The sequence below is a fragment of the Vigna umbellata genome, chromosome 8 (assembly GCF_029865625.1).
Source record: "Vigna umbellata cultivar VRB3 chromosome 8, Vumbellata_1.0, whole genome shotgun sequence".
Classification (NCBI taxonomy): Eukaryota; Viridiplantae; Streptophyta; class Magnoliopsida; order Fabales; family Fabaceae; genus Vigna; species Vigna umbellata.
The window spans coordinates 27,869,377-27,885,956 of NC_142172.1; the positions used below are offsets into that span (position 1 = coordinate 27,869,377).

A 16,580-nucleotide genomic window follows, 5' to 3' on the forward strand; every position below is an offset into this window, starting at 1 on the left:
GGACTCATAAAAGATCAAAACTTTCAACTCATTCAAGCAAGAAAACAATAAAACGAAAAATAGGAAAGGAAGACAATTATCTCCCCTTACTTAAATACTCAAATGTTTAAATTAAACTCTTTAACCTTCGTTTTGAACTCTATGTCTCTTTTGTACTCTCTTTTTAAAAACCACTCTTGTTCCTTGTCTCCGTATTAAATTACTAAAATGTTTTTGAATTTTAGCACATTACCATTACCCCAACTCACTAACTCACCTATTTATAGTGAAACTCTTAGCATAAATTTCCAGTTATCTTATAAGAAAATATTAACTAAAGAAATAGTTTAGATATATTCACTAGTAAAAAATGACGTTTTAAACTCGGACATTATGCCTCGGTTTCTACGGAACCGAAGTCTATCAAAACGCGGTGGCACTCTGGTAATTTTAAAAGCATTATATGCCTCAGTTATTAGATAACCGGTGTCTAAAAAAGATACTAATTCGGTTTCCAGACTGAACCGAGGCGTAATGCTCACATGCGAAACATACGGACTCGGTTGAAAATAGTACCGGGGCATATTACTGGGCCTACAGACTCGGTTGAAAATAGAACCGGGGCATATTACTGGGCCTTAAATCTGAGATTTATCAAAAGTTTTCCCCAAATCCTCCTCTTCCCCTCTTCTCTTCTCTTCTCCTGCTGCGACCACCTCTTCTTCCTTCCTCTTCTCCTACAACGTCGATGATAGTGGACGCGAGGACGCAGCGAGGACGCGCGGCGGCGAGGACGCGCGGCAGCGAGGACGAGGCTGCGGCGAGGACGTGGCTGCGGCGAGGGGAGGAGCGGGGGATCTTGCGGCGCCACGCTCTTCTCAGCAACCGGTAGCGGAAGACGAAGGATACCGGGCGGAGAGCTGCGGCGGAGTGCCCCGGAAGGGAGATCCGGTGCGGAGGCGGAGGCTCAGGGCGGTTAGGGATGAGTTCGACAGGTAGATCTTTGTTTTCTTCTTCTTCTTCTTCTTTTCTTTGCTGTTGTTGCTGATGGAAGATTGTTTTGTCTTCGTTAAGGGGTGGCGGAGGTGAGGAGACGAAGAGGTCTTTGAGCTTGTGGCGGACGCGGGCCTCGGGGAGGGGCGCGGGATCTTGCGGCGGGGGATGGAATCGGCGTCGGGCGAGGAACATGCGGAGGGTCTTGCGGCGGCGCAGGTGGATTACATGGGTGATTGTTGGACTGCGAGTGGGATCTGAGAGAGGAGAGGGAAATAGATTGATTAGAACTGAGAAAGGAAAGGGAAGGGAAGATACTGTGTTGCCCTTTGCTTTGTGCATTTTGGTTCTCTGGTTTTGGACATTGATGATACTGTGTTGCTGATTGATTCCTGTTACAGTTTTCTTCTTTGTTTTAAATTTTTGAGCTGAAATTGAAAGAAATTTTGGGAGCTGAAATTGGAAGAATGAAGTGAGAAATGAATGAACTGAGAATGACTGAGAAATGAACCGTGAATGAGAGAATGACTGAGAAATGAATGAACAATGAACCGTGAACGAGAGTCAGTACGAAAAATAAAAAAAAAATACACTCTACTGCCTCGGTTATCTAAGAACCGAGGCATATTCTTGTCTCATTTTATCCCGGTCTATAACCGAGGCATAAAGTTTAATCTTTTTACCTCGCCGGTATATGCCTCGGTTGTAGAACCGGTGCCTAAAAGCAAAAATAACCGGTGCAGTATGCTCTTAGTGTACTAGTGATTCCTATATTTCGATCACATTTTTATTACTGAATTTTTCATATCGGACAAGCTAGAATTAAATATTTTTCATACCCTTTTATTGGAACCTTTGTAAGATGAATTTTAAATTATTATTTGATATATTAGTATTTTTATAATTATTGTTTAATTTTATTTATAAGTATTGTTACTATCTTACTAGATGTTAAAAACATTAAAAAAAAATATCAATGTTAATGTTTTTTAAAGAGTTAGTTGTGACAATAACTTAATGATCTAACTTAATTTAATTAGTTGGGTTGTATTGCTAAATAAACAATTATAACCTGATTCAATCCAAATAAAGTTTAATTAAGCTAAGTTCAAAGTTATGTTAAATCCAAACTAATCGAACCCGTACTACTAGATTCAGTCTAGGAAAAGAAAAGCTTATTGTATTAACTTTTCAATTAATTTGTACTTTTACAAATATCTTTTCTTTTATCTCATTATGTTGTGATTTTCATTGACATATTACGAGATTACTTTTTATAGTTATAAATTTTAAAATAAATTTTTATAGTATTTTATTATCTTCAAATTTTAACTATAAAAACTACTATATTTTTTTAAAATTTAAATTGCGTGATAATAATTATTTTTATAAAGAATTTTCTATTATCTTCATTTTTCAAATTAAATCCTATTTTATTTTAAGTTCTTGCATGTTTTATTTTTATTACGTTTAATTCTACTAGTGTGTTTATTCAAATTTCAAATTAATTAAATGCATTTTTATATCAACTTAATTGATTGAAAAATAAACTATTTTTTAAAATTTATTTAATAAAAGGAATGTACATAAAATCCCATGTATGTATATGGAAAGTTAAAAATTTGCTCTAATATCTTAGGTTAAAAATTAAAAGCATAGGTATATTCTTTAGTAAAATAGCAACATTCAATACAAGGTATATATCAGGGTAATCCCTTTTTCTTTTTCTTTTTATGGTTTGTCCTTGTTCATACTCTTTTGGGAGTATTGTCCAAAGCTTTATTTCCATTGTGAGAGTAATAATATTATTGAATTTGGAGATTAACTATAACTTGCAATAATTCATTTTTGTTGTGTAGGGAAAAGATGTTTTAGTAACTTATGTTTTGGTATGAAGCTAATTAGAGAAACATAAAAGTGATTAGGTGTGCATAAAAGTTGAAAGATGTGTTGGATTTTATGAATGATGATGAGATGTTAAAGGAAGGCGCATTGAAAGCAATGGCATAGATGGCCCCAATGCATGCATGGCCAAAACAATCACTCACATGGAATACTAGGGCATAAAGGCAAACAAGGAAGCAATTAGGGCGTGGAGTGGGGACTGTTTCTTTTAACCTACATAATTCATTTCCCATTCTATCTTCCACGTGTGCCTCTAACTCCACAATATATCACCATCCACATTATGCACCCCACACGTGTGTTCTTTCATAACAAAATCTCAACATGCTAGCTACCTAGTGCCTACCTTCCTACTATGCTTACATTACCTCACACACTAATCTTCTATTCTCATTCTCCATATTTAATTTATGCATAAACTTTTAGTCATGTATACCAAACTCTATGCATACTTAATCTAAAAAATATTCACTCGTTATTCGTACGATTACTTATGAATAACTATATATATTGATGTATTTTATAAATTTTAAAAATAAAATATAAATTAATTTTAATTTTAATTAAATAAAATAAAATTAAATTTTAATTTTAATTTTTTGTGGTTAATAGATATCTACAAATACCAATAATATGATACCACATCTGACCTATTTAAAAACAGATATTAAAATATCCACTGTGAGTAATAAATATCTATGCATACTTACCATATGGATTTTATCCACAAATATTTGTAGATATAGATATTTTTGTAATCCTACGTTCAATTCTACAGAATTATGAGTATTAAAATTCTATTATGAAAAAAATATATTATATTATATTATATTAATAAGTAGATATATTTTATAAGTCAATTAAAAATAAAGGAATATACTGGTTTTTAATAATAAGAATATATATATATATATATATATATATATATATATATATATATATCTTTTTTTTTTAATAGCTTGCTTATTTGATTTTGTGTCTTGCGTGTTTGGTAGATATATTATTAATGAGCTGTTTAATACCGTTACCATGCATTAATCTCAAATGAATTTCAGGAAATAACTGGTTTAGAAACTTTGAATAAAAAAGAGATAAAATTCTATATTAGTAAAAGGAAGATTAAATATCAGAAAATAAAAAAGAATGTAATATGGTTAGAGGCTATTTTTAATTTTAAGCAGAAAAAACCAATAATGTGTTTTTGTTTCCTTTTCTTCTTTAGGTGGTTATTGGATTAGCTTTTGGATGTATGTGAAAGTCATGTCAAAAAGAAAAGCCTTCCATTTTGGATTTAATGTATTTTCAAATAATTTATTCCATAATTTAACTTAAAATGTGCCAATACTTATCCTCTTATCTATCGTATAGTAAATTGTTAATAATCAAAGCCATAGTGAGATATGTCAAATGAAATTAGCCGAACATGTAAGATCTATAAAAAAAATATTTATCTTAATAGTAACAATTTTATTACTAGTAGTAATAAAATTCTTTGTGAATGAAAAATATAATAAGTTTATAAAATGTGGAAAGATTAATAAGAAATTTTGGTAGTTTAATTGGTAGAAAATTTTGGTGTTGGGTTCAAACTCTTTTATACCTTTTTGTGTAAAAAAAAATAAATTTAAAATATTGATAATGAAGAAAGCATTCATATCTGAAGGCATAATTGAGAAATCCATTATGAATCCATTATGTAAGTGGCAATTAAAGAATTAATATAAAAACAAATAAATATTAAAAAAAATGATGAATAGTAAAATTTTTGGACTATAAATCGCCATGAATGGGGAGGCTATTTTTCATAAAGAGAGGAAGAATCAAGTGAGAAACCTTGAGAAATAGAGAAGATGCAAGAAGAGTAGGGGCTCTGGAGGGTTTTCGGGGAAACAAATTCGGAGCAAGAGAAGTCTGGAATAGAGGTAGGGGAGCTAATCCTTCTTATATATGATTTTTATACATGTTATGATCATGAATATAAGTTATGAACATGTTAAAATTTTGGTAATGGTAGTTATCTATTCATTTGTATAAATTTAGTTTTCATGATTATAATTTTCTTATTTTCGAATTATTGTGGTAAAACCTTCCTTTTAATTGTTTTTACCATTGGATTTAGCTAAAAGTTTAATATATGAATCCTAAGACCTATTTCTTCACTTTGACTGTTCGGATCATCAATTAGAAGTCTCTACTTGGAGAAATAAATCCTGCATGTTTGAGTAAATTAATTACCCCTATAATTTAGTTACTGAGTCCCCTCGGTAAAATATAGATTCTGATCTATTTGACCGTTAGATCAACCTGAAAATTGGATATATGATTCTTAGGATATATTACTACATTTTGACCGATCGGATTTGTAATTGGAAGTCTATGTTTTGAGAAAGTAATTTTGAAGGTTTGAAAAATCTGATGAACACTATATTTCTGTTCTTACGTTATCATGGTAAAAACTTCAGATATATTTCATTTACTGTTAGATTGAGCCCAAACTTTAGTATGTAGTTCATAAGACATATTAAGTCATCATGACCGTTCAGATTTGTAATTAGATGTATGTGCTTAGAGGAATTTGTTCCGCATTTTGAGTATAATCGAAAACCACTTAAAATTTTGTCCCTGAGTTACCTCGGTAAAACTTTAATATCTATCTAGTTAACCGTTAGATCAACTGGAAATTTTAATATGTCGTTTCTAACACACAGTGAATTACTTTGACCATTCAGATTGGAAATTGGAGTTACAGATTTAGAGATATTAATTTTGTATCTTCTCAGGGATCTCAGTTTTGCTTAATTTCTGTTTTTGGACCATTTATACAAAAATTATGAGTTTTGCCTTATTAACCGTTGGATTGGACTAAAAAATTTTACCACATGATCTAAACATGTTGTTAATTAGTTTGATGGTATCTGATTATTCATGTCTTAGGTTAAGTTTCAAAGTGACAATATGGTTCATGGACGTAATTCCATGATTCTCAAGGAGAGGATACATGGTGGTGCCTTGGTAGTGTTTAGAATGAAAGTAGGAGCTCAGTCTTGGGGGTCATCCTGAAACTCCAATGGTCTTTCTTCTCATGTAGAGAGGATTGAACCATGTGGTGAGGAGTAGCAGGAGGTCCTAGTCTTGGGTGCTTCCAGTATGATCCAAGGTGAGTGATAGTGGACTAGCCTCGTGAGTGTGGTAGGGTGGGGGAACCCAAGTTTCATAAGCCACCACGAGTGCAAGACCCGCCATAGCTCGACTATCATTCTAGTCCGGACGAGTCGGTTTATAAAGTAACAAGTCTTGCGATGTCATTTTACCATGTGTATCAAAGTAATGGATGAGTATCTATGATGTGATTGTTGTATGATGGTATGAGTGTGTTTGACATAATTATTATCTGAGGTTTGTTGAGTGCATCAAAGTAAATATGCATGTTTCATAAATGATTGGTTGGATGTTAGATTACCCTACTTGTTTGTGTTTTGTGTTTGGGTATGTGCGATGAACGTATAATTCGTTATACGGGAGCAGATGAAGGAATGTCGTCTGACTCAGTGCCAAGGAAGGGAGGGATAGAAGAACTCAAGTTATAGTTTTATAGTTGAAATCTGAGCCTAAAACATGTATAGACATATATCAACTAAGAATTTTGAAGTGTGAGAATTTGGAATGTTACAAAACAGACATAAAATAAATTATCCTTAGGTGAGAAAAATTAATAATTAATGTTTAGAATATTCTTTATAGTCTGAATCTCAACATAAAGGCAAGTAAATATTTATCTTCAAACACTTTTATAACAAATTACAATTTATACAAATTACAATTTCTTTTTAACGCTACTGTATTTATAATAACTTAAACTTGGACAATCTAATTAATCCAAATTACCTTATTTTAAACCCACCCTTTATACTTTTGCTAACTCTATTTTCGACACTGTATAAAATTTTCATAACTGGTACTTAAATTTCACATAATCATGAATCCATTCTACTAAATTAGGGTTATAACTTATTATTGTTTATCGGTGATTCACTAATTTTTATTTTAAAATTACTATGATTTTGTAATTGGATAATTATGTTTATAAATAGTTATGATTAAAAAACTAAAAAAGACATAACTATAAGCTAAAATTAATTAGATTATATATAATAATTCATAAGAAAACCTCTTATATTATTTTTTTAATTTATATGAGATAAATTTCTCTTAAAATACTGTTATTTGAAGATTTATTTTAAAGAGATATAAGAGAAAGAACAATAATATATATATATATATATATATATATATATATATATATATATATATATATATAATATACCACCTTCATTTTATCTACATCTATTATAAATTATTTATCTAAGAAGAGTCTGAAACTGGAAATGAAAAAGAAAATAATGAATATGGTTTGATATGAAGGAGACCATAAACAGTGATGGTTGGCAGAAAAGAGTGGCGGTGGAAAGTCATGTGGAAATTGATTTTTTTATAAAATAATTATTAATACACTAATTCTTTGCCAGAGTAATAATCTCAATTTTTTATAATTATTAGTAACGTTAAAACTAAACCCATTTTGCACTTCAAAAATCAAAATTATTTCAACTGTCGTTAATCTTCAATAATAGAACTGTTTCGAAATCTCTAGCTAATTGTGTTGGTTTTTCTGTTATTGTCTTGAAATTCTTTTTACACTTTTTCGAAATCCTTAACTGATTATGTTCGTTATTTTTGTCTTTTTTTTTTCAAATTCTTGTTTCGAAAATTTTTAAATCTCCAAGGTTTCAAAATTCTTAATATGTAATAATTGTGCACTAAATCTCTAAATTTTGTTCTAATTAAGGTCTCTAATTAAACAATGTTACGTATAAATTAAATCCAATTTTATAGTATAAATTAAATCCTAATTCTATGTAAAAAAATTATCCACCATCATCATATCTATTGTGCACTACATCAGCATATCTATTGTGCACTACCTCAAAACATTTAAATTAAATAAGTATTTTAAATATACAACAATAAAAGTGGAGTATCTTCAAACATTTTGTTGTTGCAAATAAATAAAAGAAACAAAAAATATTTTAAATGGTAAAGATATTAATGAAAAATTTTAAATAGGAAAAAGAACTTGATGAAATAGTATGAGAAAACCTTCTAATAAAGTAGTCATGTGACATATAATCTACCTTTCAACATGTTATTGCGCCAGGATAAAAATGCTATATATAAATTTGATTAAAACAAATAAAAGTTCCATCACATAAAACAAACTTAATGCTCTTATGACACTAAATATAAAAATTAAAATTAAGTACATTTAAATTAATAGAGTTATACAAACCTTCTATACTTTCTCATAACACTTAAATCATTTACACGCGTAAATGTACTTGCTTCAAGTTGTTGAGCATGAATGAACTATCGAACCTTTTAGAATTTAATTTTACATGTCTAAAAACATATTAGAATACATAATCAACAATAATAAAAGAAAAATATAAATTAGGTTTTTTAAGTAATAGCCAACAAAAGATAATGTTGTTATAATATTAATATCAATTTGACTATACAAATTATACATGTGATCAAATTAAATACAAACATTCATATCGCTATAAGAATATTATTACTTACCTTATTTTTACTTTACTATTCTTTTTGTTCACTTGAATATTGGGACTTTTTCAGGTCTTGACATATACATACATGCCATATATTAAACTTACCGTAAAGCATCCATGACAGAGAACAACATCAATATATAATGGCAGATCCAATTCTAAAGGCAATAAATTAGAACTAAAAGAAAAAGATAAATGAATACCTTGAAGATTTAATGGCGGGCGTTAAAGAGATGAAAATGCTATTATCAAACCTAATCAAAGTTATAAAAAAAAATAACAACTATTTCTTTTCATTTAATTTGTAACCATTTTTTTTTTATCTTTTTTCATACATTAACTCATTTTTTTATATTTATTTTTATTAGTATCTTTTCTATACTTGTTATTTTAATGTATAAGACATTTGCAAAATGGTTGGAGTTTTAATATAAAATACTGATAAATGTATTAGAAATTATAAAATAATGTAGTTTTAGTTTAGGGGTGATAAATATATATATAAGTAATTTATCTTGCTTGTCTTTTGATATATTATTGAATTTTGTTCTCATCTAGAAAGCATGTTATTTTAGTACAATATAAGTAGGGGTGATGGTTGGTCGGTATGGGTAATATCCATCCATTACTCACTTCTAAAAAAATTTGTTCTATTATCAAGTATTCGTGAAAAAAATATTTATGGGTTTTTTCTTATAGTCTAATCGAAAAATCTTATTTGACATACATATTAACAAAACCTTTTTAAATGAACAACTTTTCTAGCAATAACAATAACACTCCATTATTTAAGACACAATCTCTATTTATACTAGATTTTTCAAAACTCCCTTTTACAAGCAATAAGTTTTAGCATACAACTCTTAAACCTCTAAATGATTATTTTTTTGAAATTAGGTTTAGGTAAAATATATATAAACTCTTATTTTGAAAATTTAGGTTAGAAAACTGAAGAATCTTTGCCACTCATAAGAGATTATCATAAGTAATCGATTATTCCTGAAACTATTTCAAAAATTATTTTCTCATTGTGATAATCGATTACTAGTAGTGATGATTGATTATCAGAAATACCTTTCTGAAAAACAGAAATCATTAGTGATAATCAATTATCACAAAGGTTTTTATGAATAACAAACGCTACAAAAGACTCTAACATAACGTCAAATCTAAATAGCGTATAACAAAAGTGTAAACTATCTTGGATAATAGTAAAGAGCACTAAATGCTACATATTAAAGTTATCCTAAATTATGTAAGTTATTCAATGCCTAAATGATAATATATGTAGTATGCCTAAACGCTTAGGATCATATAAGTATAAAGCATGTACATTCCAATACTTCTTTGTCTATTGTGTTGTGTTCTGTTTTTCTATGCAAATCACTACCTTTATTCAAAAGCCTACCCAGGATAAAAAAAATAACGATAAAATGATAGGAAAATATTGAAGAAATGTTTCCTTCATGTTTTCTATTTGTCTTTTCCGTATACACAACATAGTTGCTCTGTCAAGATGCAACATAACTTCTGACTCAGTACTATAAAGTCTACACCTCTAAAAGAAAGTCAAAACTCTAAGTAACGGATCTTTCAAAGAAGGTAGTGATTATTATTATTGAAAATGCTTAGGCTTCCTCTATCTTTAAGCTCTATCTCTTAGACTTGTTCTTTGAAAAATACAGTTCTTTACAAGTTTTCATAATATTTTGTATTGATTTCAAAATCCTTTCTAAGAGAGTTAGATATCTATTCTTGTAATTTGCAACACACTTTGTTGTTTTTGTTCAAAAGTGAAGTTAAACATTTGTAGGTTAACTCACTAAAGTTAGACGTCTACTCCATTAGACTAGTTTATACCAAAAGTGATTATATTCGTTCTAACTAGTAGGTTAGTTGTACACCAAAAATATTTAAACTCGTTATAATCCTTTATGATTGTAGAATTCTTTAAAGATATTTAAGAAAGAATTGAACGTAACTCGGTTTGGAGTGAAACAATATAAAAAGAAATATCTTATTATTTTTGTTTTTTTTAAGTTTTTTTTATTGTTTTATGACAATCTTTGTTTTAACAAACATGTGAGTTGAATAAATGCACGAGACTGATTTTAAGTTCACATCATTAAATATTGAGAATTGTTTTTATGATTTATGGTAATATTATCCATTTTAAACAGAAAATTGTCTTCATTGCAGAAAACACTAATTATAACTTAAAATATATAATAATACAAAAAATGGAGATCAAAATGTTTAATCTGTAAAAGAGTATATAAATGAGATAATATTTGTGATTGGGTCTTATGAAAAATGAATAAGAAGAAAAGAGCGAGAACTGGAAACTGATATTGTTCACTTTGGGTCAAGCCTTCACAGATTTGTTTTTGGTAATACTTTAAAAGGCCTCTTAACAATAGAGATATGCTATGTATATATAAACTCATGTTCATTTCTTATTTTATCTGAGACTTTGTTTGTACCCAACAGTGTCATGTTCTTTAAAGAACTTATTTCCCTACATATCTATTACTCCAATTGTTGTTAAACTTCCTAATGGCAAGCATGTACTCATACTAAAAATGTTAAACTTCATAAAAATATACATTTAACATGTTTTGTTCATACATGATTTTACCTATAATATGATTTCTATATCAAAGCTTGTTATATCGCATAACATTGAGCTTATTTTCTCCTCTAAAACTTGTATAATTCAGGATGCAAGAGGATTAGTACGATCATAAATAAAATTTAGATTCAACTTTTCTCTTAAAAATAATTGATAATTAATATTTACCGTTAAAAAAAATTAAACGAGAATACATCAGCAGTCGAGACGAAGGTGAAAATGAAGGACAGTAAAGTGTGTATGATTGATTAGGTTTGTTACTTAGAAGCTAAGAAGAAAGGAAGGTATAAATTGAAGAGGTGGTGGGTGAAGTCATGAGATGCAGTGCACCCAGAGACAGCCCACGGGATTTGAATTGAATCCCGTGACAGAATTCCAACGGGGTTTTGTTTTCTCCGCAATAATAGTAATTATTACTACTATAATAATAGATATGCAGTCACATGGTTATGACCGTCCAATGAAGGACATCCACGTGGGTCCCCTATCATTATCACATGTACCAACGCCTCGTGATCCAACGCTCCAGGATTCGCTCCTCACATCCCATTGTCCCAATCAATCCAGCCCCACCGTGGTCCCCGCTGTAGAGTACCACTGGCCCTCCCTTGTTCCCCCCTTGTCCCCCTCTCACCCTCACACACCTGTTCTTTCATGTCCCTCCTGTCACCACCAATCATATCTCTCCTTTCCAACCCCACCTCACGCGCTCCTTCAACCGTGTGCTCTGGGCCCCACTCTCCCCTACTCCCATTGGTCAGTAAGAAGCGCGTGTCACAGCCCAGGGTGTCTTATCTCTTCATCATTCTGTCAAAAATTCATGCACCATATGAGAGAATAAGTCACCTACATATTGTCCCACACCAATGTTGCTATAAAATTAATGACCTACCCAATACCCTTGCAACACAACTTGCATCTCATTTCTCATCTCTCTCTCTCTCTTTCTCAAGAAACCCAGATTCAACAGAGTTGAATTGTTCTGGTCTTTTTCGTAAGCATCTAGCTAATAACACATCAATAAATAATGGAGAATTCATTGGGAAGCTACGAAAAAGAGCTTAATCTGAAGGCCACTGAGCTGAGACTGGGGTTGCCCGGTAGCGATGAGCCTGAGAAACTTGCTACTGCTAGAAGCAACAAGAGATCTTCGCCGGAAGCAAGTGACAATGGTTCTGATGTCACAAAAGAAGACAACGTTGTACCACCTGCAAAGTAAGTGTTTTTGTTTCATATTTGTCTTAATATGACTGTATGTATATTTAGATGAATGAATGAATAATGGAAATATATTGGGATGTAGGGCACAAGTAGTGGGGTGGCCACCGATTCGATCTTACAGGAAGAATAACGTACAGCAGAAGAAAGAAGAAGAAAGTGAAGGAAATGGGATGTACGTGAAAGTTAGCATGGCGGGTGCACCTTATTTGAGGAAGATAGATCTCAAGGTTTACAAAAGCTACCCTGAACTTCTCAAGGCCTTGGAAAATATGTTCAAGTGCATATTCGGTAAGAACCCTAACAGTTAAGATTTGTTTGGCTTATATATGTATAGAAAAGAGTAATCTATATATAAAATTACACTGGTTGTGATGCAGGAGAATATTCAGAAAGGGAAGGGTACAATGGATCTGAATATGCTCCAACTTATGAAGACAAAGATGGTGACTGGATGCTGGTTGGAGATGTTCCATGGAAGTAAGTTTGTTTGTTGTTTGTTCTCCTAATGAATCTGTTATTTGAAGCATGAAGTATTTGCTTATAAGATTGTACTTTTGGTATTATTGCAGCATGTTCGTGTCATCCTGCAAGAGGCTCAGAATCATGAAGGGATCAGAAGCAAAGGGGTTGTTGGGTTGTTTTTGAGCCGAAAATCAAAGCAGGAGCATGCATATCCATAGCCAACACAAAGGGAACTTCTTCTGTTTGGAATATGCAAGCATGCAATACCCTCTGTCAATTCCCCCATATTTGGCTGATTAAAAGAAGAGATGCACATACACAAATTTCCTTTATTTGTTTATTTCAAACACTGTGACTTTCTTCATTAAACTACACTGTTCCAAATTCTCATAGCCATAACCCGAATGGGAAACAGTGATTAAATGAGAAGAGAATAAAACCAAAGCAGATGCTATTTAATTGTATACAGAATATAAATACATATATAATTTTTCCTTCTGTTTGTTTACTTACAATTACTATATATATACATACGAAGGTCAAGAAGGTCGAATTTCTCCTTAACTTTGCATTTGGTTTCATCTGATTTATCTTTCTTCTTCATTTTACTTGTCGATTAGAGAAAATTTTACTTTATGCATTATTTTGACGCCAATTTTGACTATGTAGGTATAGTAGATCAAATAACTAGGATATCGTCTCCTAAGAGTGATAATTTCTGAATTTAATACTTGATAAAGTCAAAGAAGGTGTGAAGAGAAAAAGTACATTTGCAATAACCCTTCATTAAAATTAAAATACTTTTCGTATATATTAATTCAATTAAAATATAAGCAAATCAAGTATAAATATATCTATTCTTTTTTTTGTTCCACTTTACGTTTTTTAGTTTAAAAGAACGTGAGATAATCCTTGCCTTTATCCGCTTATATTTGTTTAAAAACTTCCTCGTAAATTTTTAACCAAATTTTAAGTTCATAAGTCTTGTAAAATTGCTTAAATTCAGTTTTCAGAATTTTTAGACGAATCAAGTTAGAGTTGTATAATAAACATCTGAATGATTATCTTTTAGTGCGTAAAAAAGGTAAAAATATTATAATAATTGTCATTATTATTTTGGCTGTGAAAAAGGTTGGTGAGACATCATGAGAGAGATGAATATATTCTTCTTGAAAATGAAGATATCCACACAAATTATTCAAATAATTATGGGGAACATGTCGGTAGGGCACAACTACATCGACCCCTTTCACTATACATGGATTCATATACTTAGTTTCAGGGAATCATGCATGTGCACTCAATTTCAGAGCTTCTATTTCATTAGAAACGGTGGAATATATACATATTTATATTTATTTGATACATATAATGAAAAGAATTGTATTTCTTTTTAAAACATAAAAATATAAAAAATAATATTAAATAAATATAAAAAATTTGAATGTGTTAAACTATCATTTCTACAATGTGATGGCAGTGCAGTATTAACAGTAGGTATGGTTACGTCATAAGTTGATGAATCTAAAAGTAAGAAACAACACACAGAAACCCTTATCCGATAAACTTGCTTTTATTGCTTGTGTGGTGTGATAGGATTCTGCCATTTTCGCCGGTTCCATGACGTAGACTCTTGCTTTAATTTCATCAATCATCTTCCTTTGCACCGAGTTGGTGCTTACACTGTGCACTAATTGAGAGTGTTTGGCATGCTTTACCTTCACAATTCCAATGCATAGAAAATTTTCACTTTCTCTTCTCATACACGTCTTAATTTCTTCTGCTTCATAATTATTAGAAAGGTTCTCCCCAAATAATAATGATAACATCATAAATATGCTAACATGTACGAAACCCTTCTCGTCATATTGCCACCGACTGTGTTTTCCGGAGAAACATTTTTGAAGGAAGTTGTAAGTGATCACTTTAAAACTATATTTTTTGCTCTGCATTTCCCAAATACATACAATTATGACTTGCTTTTGGTGAACATACATCATACAAAAGCATGGGTGGGTACATAACCCAATTTAAACTGCTAATAATGTTGACTTAATTAACATATTACATGTAAAACTTTTACTACAACAATATATGTAACTTGATTTTCCAAGTTTCAATAAAAGAACTCAATTCTAGCAGTCCTTGGAAAATGTTTCGGTGATTAAGGACAGTTGAAATCTAGTTCCGTGAGTCAATGTTTGAAGTTAATTTTTTTTCCACTGTTACGAATATAATTATAAAGGAAAAAAAAGTGAAAATTCTGTGAGATTCACCTACATACAACAATGATGGAGATAGTAAAAGAAATATTTCTTTTTCAGTTTTGAAGAGAGAGAAAGGGAGACAATAGAGGGGAAGGGTAGTACGTGATGAGGAGGTTGACATTTTGAGGTAACTAGGAATGAGGTAAAGGTATCTCATGTGCTGAGGATTTCTTTTCTTCTCTTGTTTAGTTTAGGCAGAGTGAGCAATAATACATGAGTTTCTTTTATCTTTTCTCCTTTTCTTTGTTTATTGTTATAAATTGGTATTCAAAGCACGGTTCTCGGAGTGCATGGTCTTCACTAGCAACGTCATGGAGAAACACATGGATGGACTCAAACAACAATTGGAGAGAAAAACTTGATTATCTTTCTCGACTGGTCTCGCAATGGTAGACCCCATTGGTGCCAATCACATCGAAGATAAAAGAGGACTGTAGATGTGGATGGAGAGGTTAATAGCCACGAGGGAGATGAACAAACAAGTTACACGTCTCGAAGCATGAGTAGTGACTCATCGCGAGACTTTGAAGGTAGGAAATTGAAGATTCCGATATTAAAGGGGAAGACGCTTATGGATGGATCGTTCGTGCGGTCAAGAAGTGGACTGTCAATTCTATAAAATCGGTAAGGTGAGATTTGCATCTACTTATATACTCTAAATTGGTTTTACCTTTAGTCGATATAGAACTTCTAACACATCCCCTCACGTCGAGATATATACATCTCGAGCGTGAGACTAGACATTAATGAGTGTTTCGATAGCGGGTAAAATAATATGTCCAACAAACAACAAATATTGTTAGCATGTTAAAAAGAAGATTTTAAGCTTAACTCAACCCCACAAAATCGGCTTGTAAGGTGAGGTTTGCATCACTTATATACTCAAAATTGGTCTTAGCTCTAGTCGATGTGTGACTTCCAACACGTGAAAAATGATATTTTAAACTAAATTTAATGGAAAAGGAGAAAAAGTTGAATACAATAATTATTATCTTGGAGGTGAGAGGATGGACACTTGAAGAATGAAATGAAAAATCATCCTCAAGGAAGATCATGAATTCTCTCAAAGCTATTTAGAGTCATATTTTCTTAAGTAAGAAGAGGGAGAGAGAGAAATTGAAAAGAAAGAAGAGATACAATCAAGCTTCATTAATATATAAGCTTACATTTATAAGAAGAGAGAAGAGATAAAATATTCAATGAGTCTAATAGATTGAATTGTATTGAACACATATCCTCTTTGCGAGATTTATAATCTAAGGACTTATAATCAATCTTTTGATATAAATTCTGAAGAGAATTAAAACACTTTATGTTTAACTTTGAGGAGTTAACGGTAGATAGACAAGCGTGTTAAGGGAAAACTAGGAGTGCGTGAAACTCAACTAGATAGTGTATCTAGAGGATATCGGGAGTGTCTAGGGATACCAGGAATGGTGAAAAATACTGCACAACTAGGAGTGAGCGAAACTCAGTCAAGGTCACAGTAACGTG

The 16,580-nt window shown here is 31.2% G+C and overlaps 1 protein-coding gene and 1 long non-coding RNA gene across 2 annotated transcripts; both read left to right on the forward strand.

Moving 5' to 3' along the window:
* The first annotated feature begins 788 nt into the window (after positions 1-788).
* LOC148194380 (uncharacterized) lies at positions 789-1,370 on the forward strand. The gene is made up of 2 exons (XR_015781319.1): positions 789-974; positions 1,054-1,370. It is a non-coding gene; the product is annotated as an uncharacterized LOC148194380 (long non-coding RNA).
* Positions 1,371-12,021: 10,651 nt separating this feature from the next.
* Positions 12,022-13,317, forward strand: LOC124844886 (auxin-induced protein 22D). The gene is made up of 4 exons (XM_047321905.2): positions 12,022-12,351; positions 12,440-12,645; positions 12,735-12,834; positions 12,927-13,317. Exons 1-4 carry the CDS (start codon positions 12,164-12,166, stop codon positions 13,000-13,002), a joined length of 570 nt encoding a protein of 189 aa, XP_047177861.1. The 5' UTR covers positions 12,022-12,163; the 3' UTR covers positions 13,003-13,317.
* The last annotated feature ends 3,263 nt before the right edge of the window (positions 13,318-16,580 follow it).